This window comes from Tiliqua scincoides, chromosome 1 (genome assembly GCF_035046505.1).
Source record: "Tiliqua scincoides isolate rTilSci1 chromosome 1, rTilSci1.hap2, whole genome shotgun sequence".
NCBI lineage: Eukaryota > Metazoa > Chordata > Lepidosauria > Squamata > Scincidae > Tiliqua > Tiliqua scincoides.
Genome location: NC_089821.1, coordinates 164,169,199 through 164,191,826, shown reverse-complemented (window position 1 = coordinate 164,191,826; position 22,628 = coordinate 164,169,199). Strand labels below are relative to the sequence as shown.

The 22,628-nt window shown below is 41.7% G+C and overlaps 1 protein-coding gene across 2 annotated transcripts in view; it reads left to right on the top strand.

Moving 5' to 3' along the window:
- TRAPPC12 (trafficking protein particle complex subunit 12) overlaps nt 1-22,628 on the top strand; it is a 71,344-nt gene that overhangs the window by 29,700 nt on the left and 19,016 nt on the right. For both annotated transcript variants that reach the window (XM_066640304.1, XM_066640303.1), the window contains 3 exons: nt 1,992-2,130; nt 14,464-14,576; nt 20,338-20,410. In XM_066640304.1, coding sequence (XP_066496401.1) covers nt 1,992-2,130; nt 14,464-14,576; nt 20,338-20,410 — 325 coding nt within the window. The remainder of the gene's footprint in view (nt 1-1,991; nt 2,131-14,463; nt 14,577-20,337; nt 20,411-22,628) is intronic.

Genomic DNA, 22,628 nt, shown 5'->3' with positions numbered 1-22,628 from the left:
TTAGCAAGGCCTGCCAAGATTTTGGACTGACAATCAGCCTGAAGAAAACACAGGTCATGGTTCAGGATGTGGACTCACCTCCCTGCATTACAATCTCTGAGCATGAACTGGAGGTTGTCCATGACTTTGTGTACCTTGGCTCAACAATCTCCGACACTCTTTCTCTCGATACCGAGCTAAACAAGCGCATCGGTAAAGCAGCTACCACGTTTTCCAGACTCACAAAGAGAGTCTGGTCCAACAAGAAGCTGACGGAACATACCAAGATCCAGGTCTACAGAGCTTGCGTCCTGAGTACACTTCTGTACTGCAGCGAGTCATGGACTCCTCGCTCACAACAGGAGAGGAAACTGAGCACTTTCCACATGCACTGCCTCCGACGCATCCTCGGCATCACCTGGCAGGACAAAGTTCCAAACAACACAGTCCTGGAACGTGCTGGAATCCCTAGCATGTATTCACTGCTGAAACAGAGACGCCTGCGTTGGCTTGGTCATGTCGTGAGAATGGATGATGGCCGGATACCAAAGGATCTCCTCTATGGAGAACTCGTGCAAGGAAAGCGCCCTACAGGTAGACCACAGCTGCGATACAAGGACATCTGCAAGAGGGATCTGAAGGCCTTAGGGATGGACCTCAACAAGTGGGAAACCCTGGCCTCTGAGCGGCCCGCTTGGAGGCAAGCTGTGCAGCATGGCCTTTCCCAGTTTGAAGAGACATTTTGCCAACAGTCTGAGGCTAAGAGGCAAAGAAGGAAGGCCCATAGCCAGGGAGACAGACCAGGGACAGACTGCACTTGCTCCCGGTGTGGAAGGGATTGTCACTCCCGGATTGGCCTTTTCAGCCACACTAGACGCTGTGCCAGAACCACCTTTCAGAGCGCGATACCATAGTCTTTCGAGACTGAAGGTTGCCAATACAAAATATTTATTTCTCCAGTGTGTAATGAACAGATTCACTGGAGTTGCTGGTTCCCATTGTATACTTACCTTGATTCTGTTTGCCACTTGTTTTTGATCCTTTCAGAGTTATTGCCCTGGTGTTTTCAAGTTCAGTTCTACAGACATGAAGCAGGAATTGAAAACTTTATCTGTTTAAAAGAAAAGCTGAGATTCTTAATACAAACATGGGCTTCACCGTGAGTGGCCTGGATACGCTCATAGTAATAAAAAGTTGAATTATTTTAAAAGGATTGCCAATCAGAAGTACAAGAGTCCAGATTTTTACTTTTAAAAAGAGGTGTGGTGGAATGCTTTTCAAAGACATTGTATACTTTACAAACATTCATATAGATGGTCATTTAAAAGTATTTTCAAACTGACTGATTTTTCAGTTTTATTGATCCAGAGGTTATAATGATATTTTGTAACAACTGCACGACTAGTAAATGGAATGCTGAAAATTCCAAGGATCTATTCTCAATCTCTTGTTGTTGCTCTTCACTGTAATTAGCTAATATCAAGATGTACATTTCTTAAGACTGTAGCGTCAATTTTTAAAACCCATTTTTAAGGTGCAGAGTGTTATGTAAATGAGTTGGAATCCATAAGTCATACATTCTGCAAAAGAATCATGACCTTATTGGGTAAAGATGGAGCCATCTCTATAAATTTTGGCTTTTTGGTTTTGTTTAGATCACAAAATCTCTTCCAGGTACATTCTGTTAGATAACTCTCTATGAATATGCCTTAGGCCCAAATCCTAACCAATTTTCCAGCACTAGCATAGCTGTTCCAATGGGACATGTGCTGCATCCTTTAGTTGAGTGGCACTCACAGAGGCCTCCTCAAAGTAAAGCAATGTTTGTTTCCTTACCTCAGAACTGCATTGCCCTCATGTTGGTGCTGGAAAGTGGATTAGGATTGCACCCTTAACCAGCTCTTCCTGGAAATGGTTAGAAAACCGATAGTAATTTTTGTTTGCTTTTACAGTATAAACAGTTTAATCTGACACTTTTAAAAAATGTATTCTGCTTCTTTTCTACCTTCAAGCTCTGGTTTGTAAGACTAGCACTCCTGGTGAAACTGGGTCTCTTCCAAAGTGCTGAAATGGAATTTGAACCATTTGGAAACCTAGACCAGTCTGATCTTTATTATGAATATTACCCCCATTTATACCCAGGACGCAAAGGTAAACCTGTTGTTTGAATTCTGTTTTGACAGTGTTAATATTTATAATGTTGGACATGAAGTACATTTAGATTCCATAGATTTCAATGGAAGAAAAAGGGCATGCATAAATCTCTCCCACTGATATAGATGGGCCTTGAAAGAGCTTAACTGTAGCTAGTTCATTGTCATTCTGATCTTAACTATGTATAGTTATAGATACACATGTGCAGATGTGTGTGTATATGCATATAAAGTATCTATGTGTGTGCATGCATATCTTCTATAAGAAGAAGCACAGGTGTTTAACCTTTAAGTGAGATTTTATGACTAGTTCCTAGCAGAAAACTCTTTAATACAGCGGTGTCCTAAATTTTTAGAGCACCTTGGCTAACCTATTTCATTCAAAGACCTTCCAGTCAACCAGTGGCTACATCTTGCAGAACAGTGGTAAGTACCAAGGAGTTCAGGCATCTTCTTGAAAGCAAAACCAGTACACTTAATTTTGCTTTAAAAATGCAAATTCTATTAAGGAAAATAAGAAAATTACCCACTTTTGGCCCAGTCCTAATCAAGGCTGCACCAGCAGAACACTTGTTCCGCCAGTGCAGGGTGCCATAAAAGCACGTAAAGTGCTTTGTGAAATTGCAAGGAGCCCACATGCTGGTGGGAAGTCCAGAGTTTCCCTGTGTGCAATGGAGGCTTGCCAGAGCAGGTAAGCCTGGGGCAGAAAGAGGTGGGGAGGGCATTGAACAGTGTGGGGGAGTGGAATGGGGTGGAGATGGGGTGGGGTGAGGGAATCAGTCTCAAGTGGGGGATAGGTTCGGTGGTGGCGAAGCATGCTGAATCCCAAATTCCTTCCTGGGCCTGATCCACCTGAATGGATCAACTTGGACTTAAACCAGCAATATCACTGGCACAGGTCCAAGTTGGCCCATGGTGGCTGCTGTGGCTTACCCCAAGGAGACCTCCAGCAGCCAAAAATCCCCTGTGGGCACAGCATAGCCTTCACTAGTGGCACTGCATTGCCGCATGGGAATTTAGTTAGGATTGGGCTGTTAACATGGTCCCATATAAAAGAAATAGAAACCAACGTTTAAAAGAAGAGATAAGTTTTTGCCTATTGCTTTTTCTGCTCTCATGATCCAATCCTTACAGGATGTCAGAAACAGTCCAAGATTCAACACTAATATCCTGTCTTCTGCAGAAATAATTTTTAACCATGTTTTATTTTCCTTAACCATGGTTATGCTTTGGATCTAAATGTGTAAATGATGGTTCAGTGCAAGCTAGGTTGTGAAAGCATGACTTGAACCAGATTTCTCAACCATGGTTTGTGTTAAGCATTACAACTGTGCAGGAGGGTTAAATAATTTTTACTTTTTCTTTAAGCTCAGTGGTTACAAGGTGACAGGCAAGTCTTGCAATGGCCTCTTATATGTGACTACTACAGACAGTACTAAGCTCACCAACCTAAACTGTGCTGGCACTGTATGGCCCAAATCCTAACCAGCTTTCCAGCACTGACATAGCTGAGCCTGTGGGGCATGCACTACATCCTGCAGTTAGGTGGCAGTCATGGAGGCCTCCTCAAGGTAAGGGAATGTTTGTTCCCTTACTTTGGAGCTGCATTGTGCTTACCTCAGTGCTAGAAAGTTGGTTAGGATTGCGCCCTATGTCTCAGATCTTAATGAGGGTTAAGGCAAACAAATCATCTTTGGAACTGCTGTGGTTGAGCATTATGTCTGCTCTTGCCCACAGAATTGATAAGGGGAACGTTTTAAATAAAAGATAAGCTCTTTAGATTTGCAGGGTTATTTAAGATGAATAAATATACTAAAGCAGAAAGGTTTTTTGACCATCTAACTCTCTTGTACTTAACAGTAAAGAATTATCCACTTTCATTTTAATCAGATTAAGAAGTCAGATAATGTATGAATGATTTCATGGAGGCAGGCAACCTGGAGGAGTTTCTGCAACAGGGAACAGCAGATGGATTAGAAGATTGGAAAAGACCATCAGTTTTCCTTCAGTCATATTTTAGCATTATATTATCATCTTGATGGCCTAAGAGACAGGAGGTGCTTGTTCGAGAGTCCTTGAAACAAACTCTATGAAAACAGAAGCCTGAATTTGTGTCATTAAACAGCTAATTAATTTGTCATTAAAAATCATACATATATTAGTTATTGTGCAGTAACCAAAGTCCATGATAATATGCTGATGGTTGATTTTTTTCTTTTCTTTGGTGAAACAAACATAAATGTAAAGTAGTTGATTTATCTTTCTAAGTTGATTCACAGTAGTTAAATGAATTAGCCAATGAAAATGCACTGTGCAATCAAACCTGTTGAGATACAAATAAATAATGGTTATGAACATGGTGTAAAGCACATTTCATTTAATTCATGCAGGTAATTTGGACCAATTCAAAATATTCATTGAATTAAGTGCAGTGCATTTCAGTTTGGAACACCTTGTGAATTTTCATTCTAGAAATGTTACTAATTTCTATGGATGTCTCTAGCATTTCTGGTACTACTTTATTCTTTGCCTGTGTATAACTAGACTTGTTAAACGTTAAATAGAATAGGTTACCTCCTGCTCTAAAAGTATTTATTCAGTGCATTAATTCTGTCCTCTCTTCTATAAGGTATTTAAGTGTGACTCTCAGTAGCCCAATTTGAACTCTCATCTGTTACTGGTACATCAAATATACATCAGTTTTCCTGACAGTTCTCTACACCTCTGATCTTGACACTGTTTCTCTGGCATCTTTTTTTCTTAATTAGGAATCAAGGCCTCTGTGTTGTATCTACATGCTGTGCAGTGTGTAATCAGTAGGTCTGACTTCTTGAAACTCTTATCTTGTTTTCTAAAAAAGAAAAAAAGAAGTTTGTAGACATCATGGGTGCAGACTAAAGTCTTTGCAGGTGATGTCTGCATTAAAGTTCAGTCTCTGTCCACATTTCTCATCCAGTATGTAGACTCACAAGAGCCAGACTCAAGGCCATGTTCATGCACATACACCCGTGTTGTTCAGGTTGCTGTTAGTGCACATCAGCATGTGCATCCCTAGGTTGCATACACTTCACTTTTTTTGTGGCAAGTTCACTTTGCCAATTGCATGATTTTCTTACCTGCAACGAGAAGGGGGGGAAAAATAAGTGAGCCTCTGTCTTGCACCCCAGCAGAAGAGTCCTGTGTGAAAATTACATGTCTTGTTAATTATGGTACCCATCCTGGGAAACTGAATTAGGTCTTTTTTACTGATAAGAACATAAGAACAGCCCCACTGGATCAGGCCATAGGCCCATCTAGTCCAGCTTCCTGTATCTCACAGCGGCCCACCAAATGCCCCAGGGAGCACACCAGATAACAAGAGACCTCATCCTGGTGCTCTCCCCTACATCTGGCATTCTGACTTAACCCATTCCTAAAATCAGGAGGTTGCGCATACACATCATGGCTTGTACCCCATAATGGATTTTTCCTCCAGAAACTCGTCCAATCCCCTTTTAAAGGCGTCTAGGCTAGACGCCAGCACCACATCCTGTGGCAAGGAGTTCCACAGACCGACCACGCGCTGAGTAAAGAAATATTTTCTTTTGTCTGTCCTAACCCGCCCAACACTCAATTTTAGTGGATGTCCCCTGGTTCTGGTATTATGTGAGAGTGTAAAGAGCATCTCCCTATCCACTCTGTCCATCCCCTGCATAATTTTGTATGTCTCAATCATGTCCCCCCTCAAGCGTCTCTTTTCTAGGCTGAAGAGGCCCAAACGCCGTAGCCTTTCCTCATAAGGAAGGTGCCCCAGCCCCGTAATCATCTTAGTTGCTCTCTTTTGCACCTTTTCCATTTCCACTACGTCTTTTTTGAGATGCGGCGACCAGAACTGGACACAATACTCCAGGTGTGGCCTTACCATAGATTTGTACAACGGCATTATAATACTAACCGTTTTGTTCTCAATACCCTTCCTAATGATCCCAAGCATAGAATTGGCCTTCTTCACTGCTGCCGCACATTGGGTCGACACTTTCATCGACCTGTCCACCACCACCCCAAGATCTCTCTCCTGATCAGCTCTGTCAGCCATGAAGCTTCACCAGGTTGCCTGCCTGAAATGACTGTGTCAAGTATAGTATTTGCTTGTTCTACTTCTGATACTCAAGTTCTGTTCTACTAGAGATCTGCTGTCTGACATCTGTTTTGCAAAGGGAATTTTTGTGTGCCCCAAGGGTAGGTTTTGGGAACTGTGCTTTTCAGTTTGTTCATAAATGACCTGGAGTTGGGGATAAGCAGCATGATGGCCAAGTTGGCAGGTGACACTAAACTTTTTTGAGTGGTGAAGTCTAGAATGGATTGTGAAGAGCTCCAGAAGGATCTCTTAGAAATGAGGAAATGAGCATCAAGTTGGTAGATCCACTTCAGTGTAATTAAATGTAAAATGCTAGAAATAGAAATTTCACATACATGCTGACAAGTTGTCTGTGACAGATCAGGAGAGATATCTTGGGGGGGTGGGGGGTGGATAGTTTGATGAAAGTGTTGATCCAGTATGCAGCAGCTGTGAAGAAGGCCAATTCCATGCTCAGGATAATTAAAATAGGGATTGAGAATAAACCGCTAATATTATTATACAATTGTTCAAATTGATGGTAAGGCCACTTCTGGAGCACTGTGTCCAGTTCTTGCCACATCTCAAAAAGGATATAGTGAAAGTGGATAGGGTGCAAAAGAGCAACAGAAATGATCAGTGGGCTAGGGCACCTCCCTTATGAGGAAAGGCTGCAATGTTTGGGGCTCTTTAGTCTAGAAAGAAGGTACCTAAGGCCTTCTTGAGTCACATAAAAGTATGCATGGGATGGATGGAGAAGTTACTTTCCTTCTTGCACAATACCAGAATCAGGAGTCATCTGTTAAAATTGACAGTAGGAGAGTCAGAACAAATGAAATAATTTCTTTACCCAGTATGTGATTAATCTGTGGAACGTTTTGCCAGAAGATGTGATGACACCTGGTCTAGATGCCTTTAGAAGGAGTTAGACAGATTTACAGAGAAAAAATCCATCGCAGGTTACAAGTCATGATGACTATATGCAACCTCCAGATTTTAGAGGTAGCCTATTTTTGAATGCCAGGTGCAAGGGAGTGGAAACAGGGTTTAGGTATCTTGTTGTTTTGATGCTTATTGAGATATCTGGTGAGCCACTGTGAGATATGAGAAGTTGGATTGGATGGGCTCTTGGCCTGATCCAGCAGGGCTCTTCTTACGCTAGTGAAGAACAAAGTTAGTTTTAATAGTAAATGAAGCTTTAGGAACACACTGTCTTTCGATTTCCCTCTAGCCTTACAGTTCTTTGATTCTACAATCTCTTATTCTTTGAAAACTCTAATAACTGAATTGATCTAGTCATTTGACTGAAAGGGCGTGAGGGGGAAAGCCTTGCCCAGCGTCTCCCCTTTCCCTTTGTCAAGTAGCTGTTCTGGTGAGATCTGGATGCCTCTTGGATACAGATCAGAGCTGGTTTAGATACAGTTGATTACTTAGAGCATAGTGTAGCCTGACACTGCTGAATTTGCTGTTCATAATTTTCACATTTCAAATTTTGTGGAATGTAGGGCTGATCCCCCCTGTTTTTCAAAAAAAAAAAAAAAAAAACCAAATAGGGGAGAAAATGGGGGGTAGACTATTGTTTTCATGGGAAACCCAATGAAAACGGACAAGGTTGTGAGGGTAGGGACTTGCCAGGTGGCAATGGAGATTTTTTTTCTTTAATCCAGAAAAACTACCGCCTATGAGAGCAGTATCAGCAGCACTAAAAGTACCACTTTTCTTCCTTTTCTATCCCTAGTCAACCAAGGCATCACGTTGTTGCTAGCTCTTTCTTGTAACATCATCTGGAATGTTTGAGTACAGAGATCAACCTCTCTGCCCAAGATCTGTCTATTTTTTCATCCGTCTGTTTTTTCCCCCCTTTCCATTGTTTTCACATCTGTGAGCAACATTTCTTCAGGTTTTCCCATCACATTCCGCTTTGTACACATAGGGTGACGAGGTCCCATCCGTGCCTGTCACTTACGAAGCTTGGAAGTGGTTAGGGAGTATACAGTGTTCTCTTCTCTCCCACCTGCTGCAGCAAGCACATTCTAGTTACATAGCAGATGGGAGGGGGGAACGTGAGGAAGAGGATTGTCTGAGCTGTAAAACTGACAAGGCAGAATCTTTGGATCCAAAAATCACATGTACATTAGTTGTTGATTCTGTATCATGTTTTTTAAGAGGATAATGAAGATTGGCTAGAGAGAATTTAGCTGTTGGGTTTGGGGTTTATTTGCAAAGAAAGGACTCTCATAGTTGAGAATGTTTTGTGTGGCTTCCCTTTGCTTCAGAAAATGCTTGTTATCTAGAACTGCAAATTAAAAATAAAGCGTTAATTTTTTGAAAGCTGTGTGAGCCAATATTGGCTATCCTCCACTAGACTGGTGTTTTGAATTGCCCTCAAAACAAGATTTGGGGATCCTGTTTTAACATTTTGATGGTTGGTATCAGATTGCATTTAGGATATGTACATTTGTACAGCTGTAGTTACTGGAACATAGACTAGAATGCCTAGTTTTAAAAGCTTAGACCCGGCTCCTACGGAGACAAGCACTGATCTGAGAGTTTTATAACTGCATTGTACTTTTTAAAATGTAAGCCACCTTGGGAGCCTCTTTAGTGGTGGAAAGGTGGGATATAATAATACCTGGACTAAATAAATTAATAAGTGTACTGCTTCTGTCTGTTACAAGGTCTTAAAAGTATCCATTTTGCTACAAGAAATATTTTTTTTCCTACTACCCTCCAGTTTTGTCCTTTAAAAAAAATTACATGTTTCTAAAATGTTGAAATGACTATAGGTGTTAGAGTGTTCTGGTTAAGTAGTTATGACAGGAGGAGGTGAGGGAATGCAAGGGGGAAAATAGCAGAAAAAGATTTTCTTTTCAATATTTGAGTGAATGGGGGCACACTTGAAAAATGTGTTGTGTTCCCCCTCTAGTGGCTGCCTCACAAACAAGAACACCCGGCATTCATGCCTGCTGTTGAGTGTATTACACTTCTATTCAAATGCACAAATTTGTGCTTGAAATCTTTATTCTTTGACATATGATGATTAATTGTTCTTTTAAATGTTCAACTGCCTTCAGTCTTGTAAACACCTACCAGACAGCAGCTACTGTGTTGTTAGCATTGGTAACACATGTTGTCATAGCACAGAGAAATCCTGTATCCGATGAAATTGTGGCTTTCTCTGGATTTCCTCTGCCAGTGCAGTCAGTGCTGGTTGTACTTTGGGCTTCTTTTCTTCCATGGTGCCCCTTCTCTCCCTTGTTCCTGTTCTCCTTTAACTCCTCTCACTATTTGCTGTCCTAACCTAACCTCTGCAGATCATTTTGTTTCCTCTCTGTCACCCTTGCTTTGTAGGTTTATACTGCATGTAAAAACAAACTTTGTGTACATAACCTTACATTTAGCAGCAGGAGAGCAACTGTCCCTCTTCACTCCAGCATGGCATCTTTTCCAGTGGCTGTCTCTTCTCCTTCTCATTTTAGACTATGAGCCTTTGGGGACAGGGAGCCATTTATTGATTTGTTTTGCTATATAAACTGCTTTGTGAACATTTTGTTAAAAAGCAATATAATCATCATCATCATCTTGCATGTATATTGTGCTCTCACGTGGAGCTCCCATTGGTCTCACCATGAATTTGTGGATCAGCTTGTTCCCTTTAGCTTCAGTAAAGTAGTAGCATCTGATTTTTCCCAAAATATTCACAAGGTCCTTGATTAGAACCTCCACCACTAAGGAAAGACTTAAGAAACAAAAACTAGGAACTCAGGGAAATCTCATTTTGTTGCTTAAAATCTGTTGGCATCAAAGCATGCAATTTCTTTTGTGGCTGTAGCTTTTTAGTTGATTGTTTTGTTTTTGTTTAAAGCCAAACATTTATCTTTGAAAAATTACTATTTTTTTTTTCACTTGACCCCAAGTTTTAAACAGACTGTTGTCTCCTTCTCAAACCCTTCCTTTGTTTAAAGCAGTGGTTCTCAAACTGGTGGGTCATGACCCACCAGTTTGTGTAATGCTTCCCCATCCCTTTAAGGGGTGGGGGAAGAGGGGAGACAGCGACCCGATCCCCAGGATTACATCACTAAGGGGGGCGAGGGGGTGCTTTTACTTACTGTGTGTTTGAGCAAGCAGCAGGAGGTGCAGGGAGCCCCATGCAGCCCTCTACGGCAGTGTTTCTGAAACTGTGGGTCGGGACCCACTAGGTGGGTCACAAGCCAATTTCCGCTGGATCCGCATACATTTCAATGTTTTATTTTTTAATATATTAAACTTGATGCTACCATGGTATGATGCTGCATTTGAGGAAATGTTACAGACCTGTTCTTTTAACAAGCTACTATGTATATTCTTTTATCAATCATAGTAAATGGGACTTACTCCTGGGTAAGTGTGGGTAGAATTGTTAAAAATATTCCTGCTTGATGATGTCACTTCCAGTCATGACATCACTTCCTGTGGGTCCTGACAGATTCTCATTCTAAAAAGGTGGGTCCTAGTGCTAAATGTGTGAGAACCACTGCTCTACAGGGCTCCCCGAGGCTGGGAATCTTCAGAATTAGCAAGCACAAGCTACTTCCGGTTTACGAACGCAGCCAGGAGATGGTTTACTCTTGCTCTTTCTGAAGATTCCAAGCCTCTGGGAGGGCTGCGCAGGGCTTCCCGCACCTCCTGCTGCTTGCCCTAACACACAGTAAGTAAAAGCACCCTCCTTAGCAACATGATCGTGGGGATCATGCCACTGCACTTGCCCCTCCCCCATAAAGACTTACTTTAAAGCTCCCAGAAAGTTTGAGAACCGCTGGTTTAAAGGATACCTGGCCAGGAGTAGCACACATTTAATCCATTGTGCTCCAATACCTGGAGAGCAGTATCTGCTAAGAAAGGATTGGGTGATGCTAATTGGTTTCCATTTTGTGATGCATTGGAATGTGGTGTTGATAGAGCAAGGAGGAAAAATGTTGCTGTAATAATGAAAGAATATCCCCACCCCTCTCCTCTTCAAAACAGGAATACATATATAAAATAAAAAGTAGTTATTAAGGTTCCATCACTTTCTAGCATGACTAAGAAACTGTCAGGATGAGACTTTGCCTCTAGCAGCAGACTTGGTTTTTAATGGCTAAGGTTGCTTGGGGCAGGAAATGAGCTTAGTCTGTATCCCAGTTGTGCCGCTTTCTTTCTACTCTTCCCCCCCCCCAATATAGTTGCTGCAGTTCAGTTCTATGGGGAAGAAATATTTGGATTCAGAAATATAGAGAAGTATTGGGAATTGGATTTGCTACAGTATTTTCCTCTGTTTTTGTTGGGAAGTGAAAAGGAAACTAATTTCTAAGACTTTTTACAGTGCTCTCTGGAATTGTTTCCCCCATTTTGTTCATACCTTCAGATCAAAACTTGCTTGAAAAGATTTGTAGTGAGGAAGCTCCATTCCTCTGCCTCTTGGGATCCAGTGAAGGCCATGTTTTTGTAGATTTTTCCTTTTGTACAGGAATGGACTCTCCCATATTAGCTTCTTTTGGCCAGGCTTTCTCCTTCTCAGCATGAGAAAGCTGTAAGAAGGTTCTTTGATGAAAAACTATGTGATGGTGTCATAGAGCACAAAATCAAAGTCTTATTGTTTAGACCGAAATTCTGATTGAGCACTCTCTCTTAAGTCAGTTAAGTCTTCAAAGTCAGCACTTCCTGTGATTCTGTCATTTGATTGTTTTTTGCTTTTTATCTGCAGAGCTGATGAGTCTTTATTGAAGTTTCAGAAGTGTCATATTACAGCTTGGTCTTTTTGTCTTTTTCATCCTTGGTGCTCCCTGTGAAACTTGAATGAGTGGCTTTTGGAGCCCTTTATGTTCCTAACCCTTCAGCCGTCATGACACAGAACTCCCCCACACATATACATTACCTAGAACCTTTGATAACAGAGGTTCACAACCATCCTCCTCTGAAGAGACTTTCCCTAACTTGCTATTACCTTCTTGTGCTTACACGTTCTGTTGATATATTTCTAACATAACAGTTCAAACAAGATTATCATTTTTCAGCTTGAGGAGGCAATTTTTGGATGCTAGAGTTGATAATTTTTTTCTTGTCTTTTTAACAATTATTCCAGAATTGCAGAACTACTTTTAATGAGCTAATTCCTGATGTTATGTATATAAATTCATAAAAATAAATTTATAAAAACAATTATAAATTATAAATATATATTATAAATATATATTTAATTCTCTCAGTTTGAAGCAACATTCAAACTGATCTTTTAACAAGTTGCAATAAGATAATTTTTAAGAAGTGCAGGATGTAATGGATTTGTTACTCTGTTGCAGTGGTTGTCAAACTGTGGTTCCCAGACCCACCACTGGGTTGTGACCCAATTTTTGGTGGAACGGACAAGGTAGATTAGACAATATGCATCAAGGGTTAAACAAGCTGTTACTGGGAGGGGGAGCACTGCTGTCCAATCACCATTATAGCCACACTCCTTGGCATTTATAAATCAGGCAGCAGCCACTAGGCCTCTAAAAAGTTTCATAACCACTGCTCTATTGACTTTTAGTATTCTATCTTGCCCTTGTGTTTTTATAATATTGGGGCAAGCTGGATGTTCTTACGTGACATAGTCTGTTATGTTTGTACGCTGAATTTCACTAGAATGCTGAATTGTTCCCCTGGATTGTTTGATTTCTCTTGGCTTCTATTTTTAAAAAATTAGTTATGCTTAATTATTTGAATTAAAATGAGAAATGGCTATCAATGCAATTTTAACAAAGCAGTTGAAATATCAAATTTTGTTAGAAAGCAAAGTGATTAGAACATCAGGTAGACAAGGTTATGTCCCATGGGCCACATTTAAGCAGTGATTGCAGAAAAGGAAGATCCCTCAGAACTCTAAGTTAGCCACATAATAATTCTGCTTTGTAAGAAATTGACTTTGGCTCAGGTTGGCTGCCTGTTTGATTCCCTGCTTTAAAATAAAGCTATGGGATTTGTTCAGATGCCACATCTTTGTGATAGGGTTATGGATTTCCATTGCCCACTAACCTCTGTCCTAATGGGCTGGCTTTCCATGCAGCAACATGTAGGATCATTAACCTTGCTTAATAACCACTCTCAGGGTTAGCCAAGTCATATATTTTTTTCCTGTGGCATGGTAAATATCTGTTTGTGGAATTAAGCATTGTATTCAGGTCTGAGAAGGGACAGATTGAGGACAGTAGGAATTTAGCAGGACTTCCTGCCTAAGCAAAGATCCTCTATAAGACAAGTGTATTAGGGAGGGGGAAAAAACTTAAAACCTTTCAAAAATAGTGTAGACAGTTGTCAGTTTTATTTTAAGTGTAACTAGTTCTGGTTCTTCAAAAGAAGTAGACTGATGACCTATAATAATCTTTACAGACTAAAAGTTGTTCATGATTTTATGTATGAAGAATAGTAAAATCATGAAGCTGGCAACCCCAGTGCCATGTATGTAGTTTGGAAATCTGTTTCTTTGTTTATAATCCAATGTGAAAAATACTAGTGAATAATGTTCATCTACATAGAGTCTGAATTGCACTTTTGTAAATAAAATGGAGATTACACTAGCATACTGGCCTGATTTTCATTTGATTATCACTTTCTCAGGTCTTTTATGTCTTGAACTTACAGAGACAGATCATGAGTGATCAGTTGGTTAACAGCAGTGATAGAGGGGTGATTGTGTTTGTACAAGAGAGGAAGGTGTTCAAATAACCATAGTTTGCTTTCTCATTAACTATGATGTTCTGTACTGCAGTGGTTCTCAAAGTTTTAGCACCAGGAACCACTTTTTAGAATGAGAATCTGACAGGACCCACTGGAAGTGACATCATCAAGCAGGAAAATTTTTAACAATCCTAGGATGCAATCCTACCCACACTTACCCAGGAGTAAGTCCCATATACTAGCATTGTTAAAAGCGTACACATAGTAGCCTGTTAAAAATACATATCTAACTTTTCCCCAAATGCAGTCACATACCATGGTAGCATCAAGTCTAATATATTAAAAATAAAATATTGAAATGAATGAACCCACCTGAAATTGGCTCACAACCTACCTAGTGGGTCCTGACCCACAGTTTGAGAAACACTGCTGTACTGTATTTAGTTTTTGTCTTCACAGAAATAAAATGTCCTCATGTGTAAATGCAGACAACCAATTATAGACACAGATCATCATGCTAAGCACAAGAATAATAACTGGTACATTTTGTTATCTCCCTAGGTTCCATGGTTCCTTTTTCCATGCGGATTTTGCATGCTGAACTTCAACAGTACTTGGGAAATCCTCAAGAATCTCTCGATAGACTGCATAGCATGAAGACAATCTGCACGAAGGTAAAACCTTCTCTAGTATTAGTGTTAGTATTTATATACAGCTTTTCAACAGAGTTCATAAAGCGGTTTACAGAGAAAAATCAAATTAATGGCTCCCTGTCCCAAAAGGGCTCACAATCTAAAAAGATGCAGAAGAACACCAGCAGACAGCCACTAGAAAAGACAGTGTTGGGATGAGGAGGGCCAGTTACTCTCCCCCTGCAAAATAAAAGATGAGCACCCACTTTAAAAATGCCTCTTACCTAGTTAGCAGGGGTAGATGTTCCCTCGACGTTCTCAAGGCTGTTCATTAAGCTTAGTGATGGTAGCTGTCTTGGGCATTTCAGTGGAAAGATGGGATAAAAATATTTTAAATAAATACAGTCCATTTGTGATATGAGCACCTGCAGCCTAGTATCTGTATATGGGCATTAAGCTTTGTTCTCCTGTTGGTTAATTAACACATGCGGGTATGATGCAATAGTGCTTTCAGGTAGATCTAAAACAAACTGCTGTTCTTCAGATGCCTTAGGATTAACCTCTTTCTCTAGCTCTGTGGGCTTGCTATGTGATATAACCAAGGCAAAAACATATGATTAGCAGTGATCCCATCCTTCATTTTCCCACAAGCTCCTGATTTCAAGAACATGCAAGAAATTTCAAAAGAGGTCTTTATTTTCAGCAAAACAGATTGTGTCTGAACAAAATTCAGATAATGTCAGACTGTCAGTGCCAGGCCTAGTCAAGCCAGGCCTTTTATTGTGTCCGAACAAAATTCAAATAACGTTCGACTATCAATGCCAGGCCAAGGCAACCATATCAGCATCTGGGCTTGCAGTGTGTGTACTTTCTAGCCCAGGGATCCTGAAGTCAGTGCTCTGAAGCTAGAAAAGCTTAAACCTGCAGGGCAGCAAACAGGTAGTACAGTTCTGTTGCTCATGTTCTAGTACAGGGGTGCTCACACTTTTTTGGCTGGAGAGCTACTTTGAAACCCAGCAAGGCCCGGAGATCTACCAGAGTTTTTTTACAATGTTCGCACCATCATAACATATAACATTTATGTGTACAATGTATGTTGGTGTACCTTGCATAACCGCATGAGCCAATATTGCACAACACAACATAATTAACTATAAACATTTTTTGTAATTACTTGAGTTTACTTTGATGACTTGCACTGAAGTGAATCAGCCAAGGATGCATAGTCCGGACAGTAGCTGCTGACAGCCAGCCTCAAGCACACTTCCAAATGTTCATCAGTCATGGTGGAACGGTACTTGGACTTAATGATCTTCATGTAGGAAAAGGCTGACTCACATAAATAAGTGGAGCCCTTCCTGCCTCAGGTGCTCTTATATCCCTGAGGGCCCTGTTGCCTTCAAGTGGCTGCAGCTGTGCAGCACACTCTGCTGGATGCCCAGGCCTTACCCTTAAAGGGGCCACTGCTGACACCACATCTACCTCCTCACCAGATCTTCCTCGATTCCAGTACAAGTGGGGGGGGGGGGAGCAGATCTCTATGCGGACCAGTGCAAAAACAGGGGAAAGGTGTGAGGGAGGGAAGATCTCTGTATAGACATCACAGCAAGACCAGTGCAAAACCCCTTGCACACAGAACCAACAGATGGAAGTTGGGGGGGGGGGCAGATCTCCATACATACCAGTGCAAAAGCAGGGGAAAGGTGTGGGGGAGGGAAGATCTCTGTATAGACATCACAGCAAGACCAGTGCAAAACTCCTTGCACACAGAACCAACAGATGGAAGTGGGGGGGGCAGATCTCCATACATACCAGTGCAAAAACAGGGGAAAGGTAAGTCAGCCCCAGTAGAGTCAATGGGTCTCACTCCCAGGGATGCGTGGATGGGAGAAAAGCCTGCCAGCGGCTCCTCTCCCAGGGAGGAGCCTGCCAGGTGCTCACTCCCTAGGCTCCCTGGGCTCACTCCCTGGGCTCCCTGGGCTCACTCCCTGGGCTCCCTGGGCTCACTCCCTGGGCTCGCTCCCTGGGCTCACAAGCCTGCCAGGGGCTCACTCCTAGGGATGCGTGGACGGGAGAGAAGCCTGCGATCGACTCATTTCGCCTCGAGATCGACTGGTAGCTCGCGATCAACATAATGAGCACCCCTGTTCTAGTATATGATCCAGATCTGATCAATCCAGATCACTTTCTGCTATCCTCTCAGTCATTGGGGCTAAGGTTGCATACTCCTGTCCCTTTCTATATTCAAATTGAGCTCAGTGCATATATTTCCCATAGTAGCTTGCATGGCTTGGTCTCTGCCTCAGATGCCAAGATTCCTGGTTCAGCCCCAGAGTCAGTCAGCGTCAGGAGCTGCTGGGATTAGAACTAGGAATCCATGTATCTGTGTGTTGCTGCCCTGATTAGTGAGCCATGGACTACTGGTCAGAGCATTCCTTGGATTGTAAAGTGGTTCATCAGGACCTAAAAAACTATAAAGGGTTCCTGACACTTGGTGCCTGGGCAATAACACTGGGCAATAATAGTGGATACTATGTCAAATGCCTGTCACATGACCACAATCTCCTAGCTGCTCAGTGTTGCTGATGACCCAGCAATGACTGTCAGCTATGAGTGGCACCAAATCTTGAGCCCAGTTTTCCAACCTTTTTATTGATATAATAACTAGGGAGACTAGATTTGTTGCTTCATCGTACATGTTAAACATGAATTGCACCACTTGCAAGATATTGCTGTGCTCAGCAGGGCTTAATTGAAAATCAGACAATCTCTCCCTACCCTCACACACTTAGAATGATTTACAGTTCTCTCAGTTACTACCTGTCCAGTCAAAAAAGGAATGAGATGTCATTGTTGGCTTCCTGAAAGCATTCAGTTTCTGACTTTCATTCAGGGCATTGTGTTTATTTCTGAGGTTGCCAAAGATATGATCCAATCAAAGCTAAGTAGTTTTAAAGTCCCATTTATTTTAACTAGAGAACGTTAAGCACTCGGAAAACTCTTCAACAAAAATCTGTAGAAATTAGAAGCCCTTAATTTTGATTGCACCATGCACTGCCTTTTAGACTGAGCAACTTTTAGACTAAGCAAAGGAGAACATGGACAGCTAGAAATGTGTCGGTCTATTTCCCGACTTTTATGCCTGAACTCCTCACTTAATGGCCTTTTTGCCACTGAATTCCATTGTCACTTAAAAAAAAATAGAAAAGCCATCTGTTGAGTCTTGCAAAGCAACACAGTTAAAGTTATATCTTTAGAAAGCGTAGCTATCATTTTATGCTGCTTGTAGCCATACAGACCTTCTAATTTTATGGGAAACTGATTTTCACCAAACCAAACAACTTTTGGGCTCTTGATTCTGGAGCTTTTGTTTTAAGGCCATGAATACATCAGGTCTTTTATACTCTGTGTGCTGCTTCCTGAACATTTTCTTGACAACCATTTGTATTTCATGAAGCTTTGCTTCTATTTTTAGGAGGAGTTTTAGATTGTAAGTTGTTTCCATTGGTTAAAAATGTAGCCTTATAGGTATTTCCAGCATAAATCTCATAGGAAAATTAGAATTGCATATTCCATTCTCCAGGAGCTTCAGTGGAACTCCTTACTTTTTGTGAAGAGTTTTAAGCTTCTTGTTTTGTTTTTCGTTTGGACCACTAGCCTTCCTTACATAAATCAATATACTTTTGCCCTGGTGAGCCAGCCTAGTAGAGAACTGTCTTCAGGCAAACAAAAGCTGCAGCAGTGAAATGAATTTTTTTCAACCCATTCGTCTCTGTAAAGAATTCCTTCAAAAATCTATCTGGGACCACTTAAAGACTGATACTGGTCAGGGAAGCAGTCTAGTAGGCATCCACCTAGAGACAGATTGCAGGGGAAAACGAAAAGGAGAAACTGCGTTTGAATTCATTACAGCCACCCACCTCCCCAGTGATGATTTTGTCACAAAATTTTGCTTTTTACCTTTTGGTGTTTACTTACTCCCTCTGCTTATTGGCAAATTTTTTAAGTGTTGTGGATACGTTATTTTTTTCTTCTCTTTTGTCATATTGAAGGGAAATATTGAGCTACTTTATGATCTTGAAATTACTCTGTAATTTCCAATTCAAAGCATGTAATTATAAAGCCTGTCCCATACATTGTGATACATGTAGCTGCATACATTTCTTCAGCAAGATTTAGGCCCAAATCCTAACCAGTTTTCTAGCACTGAATTAGCTGTGCCAATGGGCATGTGCTGCATCCTTCAGTTGGGTGTCAGTAACAGAGTACTCCTCAAGGTAAGGAAATGTTTGATCTCAGGGCTGCATTACTTTGGTGCCTGAAATTGCGCCCTTAGTCTATTAATTAGCTTGGTAACACCATTTGAAAACATTTTGGTTGATTAAAAGGTGCCTATGATTCGCAGCCAGCATCAAATTATTTTTAATAACAGTTTTTATAAAAATGCAAGTGGTAAAAGCACCATCTTAGAAGAAACATTCTTTGATGTGAGAGAGGGGGGAATGTCCCTTGAAAAATGATGCACTGCACATGTGTGCATCATCTAAAAACCAAGTATGCTTAGTTATAGTTGATTAATCAATAAGCAAAGTTTTACAAGCAGGAAAACAAGTATGATTGACTTGTGTTATTTTTTAATCAAGTTGGTAGTCTGATTTAAAACAAAGTACAAGGATCTCTCATTTTACACCTGTTGATAGTAAAATATGAATGCAGAAATCAATTAAAAACGAGTTAATTAAATTACTCACACAGCAAAGCAACCAAAACTCTAGCAGTGAACATAAACCTCTTCCAGATCACTTTCTCTCTCGAATACACACACTCAGCCTTGACCAAACAGGCCTTGAGTTCTTCCTCCCTCCTTCCATCCTTCATTTGCTTGGGCTGCCTACCTGCCTGTCCATGTGCTGCTGCCTGCCTGGCTGGCTGGCCAGCCAACCAGCCTTCCTTCCCTGAGGAGGGAGAGGTGCTGCGAGCTGGGCTGGGCTTCCCTCCCTGGTGATCTCTCTCTCTCTCTCTCTCTCTCCCTCCTGGCTCAGGTTGCAGGATGGGAGGAGAGGGGAGGGGAACCGAGCCAAACGGAGCTGAGCCCAGCCCAGACTAGCCCATGGGCTAGAAAGAAGAGACTAGCAGGCAAGTGCACAGGGTCTTTTATAGTGGGAAGTAACGGGAGCGTTATTCCCACTATACCTTCCCACTATAAAAGGCCCTGCACGCCGGCTGGGCTCGTCTTTCCTTCGCTGCCACTGAGCTCAGTGGCAGTGAGGGAGAGCAAGGCGCAGAGCTCGCGCGGCGGGCCAGCGCAGGCTGGGGTGAGGGCCGAGTGCCCATTGGAGGTGGGAGGACCCCCTGGGGGCCGGATGGGGACCCGTAGCGGGCCACAAGTGGCCCGCGGGCCCGGGTTTGGGCACCCCTGTTTTAGTGGATCACAAAGTGAACAGGCTTGCTCTGCCTACTCCCTACCAACTTATTTTGCACAAGCTAATAACCCTTCCTTGAGGGAAGTATCTTGCTTAACAAATTATGTACATCCACAAGTATATAGTGTATTTTGATTCACATGTGTATTGTACAAATATTTTGCCCCAAGTCAAAAAGCATTCTCAGTTGTGTTTTATAATTGATCTGGTAACACTGATAAATTACTGATTTCAAAATGTGTCCTCATGAGAGACTCCTTTCTGAATCTCCTTGCAGTTAGAATGTGGCAATTGTGATGGTCATGTGTAATATACTCAGTTTTTCTTAACTTCAGAAAGCTATGATGATTCACATAAGTAAAAAAATATATTCCCTGCAGATCTTAGACAACTTAGAACTTGGCTTAGCAGAAGATGGAAGCATGACTAACATTACTCAGGAGAACAGGCAAGGTAGGTATCCCCTAAAGTCTCTTTTTCCACAGGCAGTGTACATTTATCACTTGCTCTGAGGTACTATTGACAACTTTCATAAGATTGCTCCAAAGCTGTTAAAATAGTGGTATTGTCATTTGTACAACCTGTTCAGCCTTTGAAAGTATGCACCTTGTACTTTGCTGGAATTCATATCACAGATTTGCCATTTAGTTTGCTCATAGTGATGCACTAAATAAGGTCTCCTTTCCAGTTTAAAAAAACACAGCTGACATTTTAGAATGACAAGTTTATGATTATAGCCATGTGAAAGCTACAGCACCAAAGAGAAACTAAAAGAGCATTTGGCCTAAAAACTCAGCACACTGTTTCCATAAGTGTCTCTTCTTGTCATTTGAGGCTGTTCTTCAAATTCCCCCCTCCCGAGGTGGCAGTGATTTTTAAAGCTTTTGTTCTGAAGGATCTTCCACCATATGTTACCATGTTTTGATTGTGAATGTTGAAGGCCATTTACTTTGCCATTTTTTCCTGAGAGGAAAAAAAAACAGCTGAGAGAACATACTAGGGATAGATAAGAACATAAGAACAGCCCCACTGGATCAGGCCCTAGGCCCATCTAGTCCAGTATCTCACAGCGGCCCACCAAATGCCCCAGGGAGCACACCAGATAACAAGAGACCTCATCCTGGTGCCCTCCCTTGGATCTGGCATTCTGACATAACCCATTTCTAAAATCAGGAGGTTGTGCATACACATCATGGCTTGTACCCCATAATGGACTTTTCCTCCAGAAACTTGTCCAATCCCCTTTTAAAGGCGTCTAGGCTAGACGCTAGCACCACATCCTGTGGCAAGGAGTTCCACAGACCGACTACCCGCTGAGTAAAGAAATATTTTCTTTTGTCTGTCCTAACCCGCCCAACACTCAATTTTAGTGGATGTCCCCTGGTTCTGGTATTATGTAAGAGTGTAAAGAGCATCTCCCTATCCACTCTGTCCATCCCCTGCATAATTTTGTATGTCTCAATCATGTCCCCCCTCAGGCGTCTCTTTTCTAGGCTGAAGAGGCCCAAACGCCGTAGCCTTTCCTCATAAGGAAGGTGCCCCAGCCCAGTAATCATCTTAGTCGCTCTCTTTTGCACCTTTTCCATTTCCACTATGTCTTTTTTGAGATGCGGCGACCAGAACTGGACACAATACTCCAGGTGTGGCCTTACCATAGATTTGTACAACGGCATTATAATACTAGCCGTTTTGTTCTCAATACCCTTCCTAATTGCTTCCTAAAAGCATAGAATTGGCCTTCTTCACTGCCGCCGCACATTGGGTCGACACTTTCATCGACCTGTCCACCACCACCCCAAGATCTCTCTCCTGATCTGTCACAGACAGCTCAGAACCCATCAGCCTATATCTAAAGTTTTGATTTTTTGCCCCAATGTGCATGACTTTACACTTATTGACATTGAAGCGCATCTGCTTCAATTCTTAAACACCCATGATTGGCTAAATTTTGTTTGTGTCCCTCTATTAGTCCTTGGCTAAAATAACAATATAGTAATAGTCTACCCATTTCTCTAGGTTTTTAATGTATTAAAATGTCTTGGATACCTCTTGGGTCACTTGGATAGCTCATCGTATATCTTTTTTTTAACCGTCTGAGAACTGATATTCTTGACAAATTCTTGACAAATTTCTGTGCCACTGTGTACTTAACACAGTTTATTATAGCTCTTAGAGTGCTTTCATGCTTTCAGAGAGCCAGCTGGGTCCAGTCAACCAAGGTCACAACATGGCATATACACTGGAAGAGCCTCTGCAAATGCAGCCATCCCCACAATACCTTGGGTTCACATGTTCTCAAAAATGCTCACCTCTTCTGTACATGCATTCCTCTGAAAACTAGCTCATAATGGAAACACAAAAAGAATTAGGACTATGCACCTTGCCTCACAAGGGCTGAAAAATGAAATGGGTGACTTTCATGCTAAGCATTTTCTCAAGGACTGGCATCATTCCTTCACTTGCATACTGAGAAGGATCTGGCTGATGCATTCCAGGGTTATCCTCCCATCTTTTTTAGAGACCTTTTGTGGTGTTTTCTTACAATACAATTGGAGCAATAGCCTGTCCAGTGTAGACATGCAAGGAGCTTTGTTTCTTTTGGTGGAGGAATATTCCCCCATCACCACACTCCCCTCCCCCATGCACTATTAGAAGTGACATTTGTCTGTTT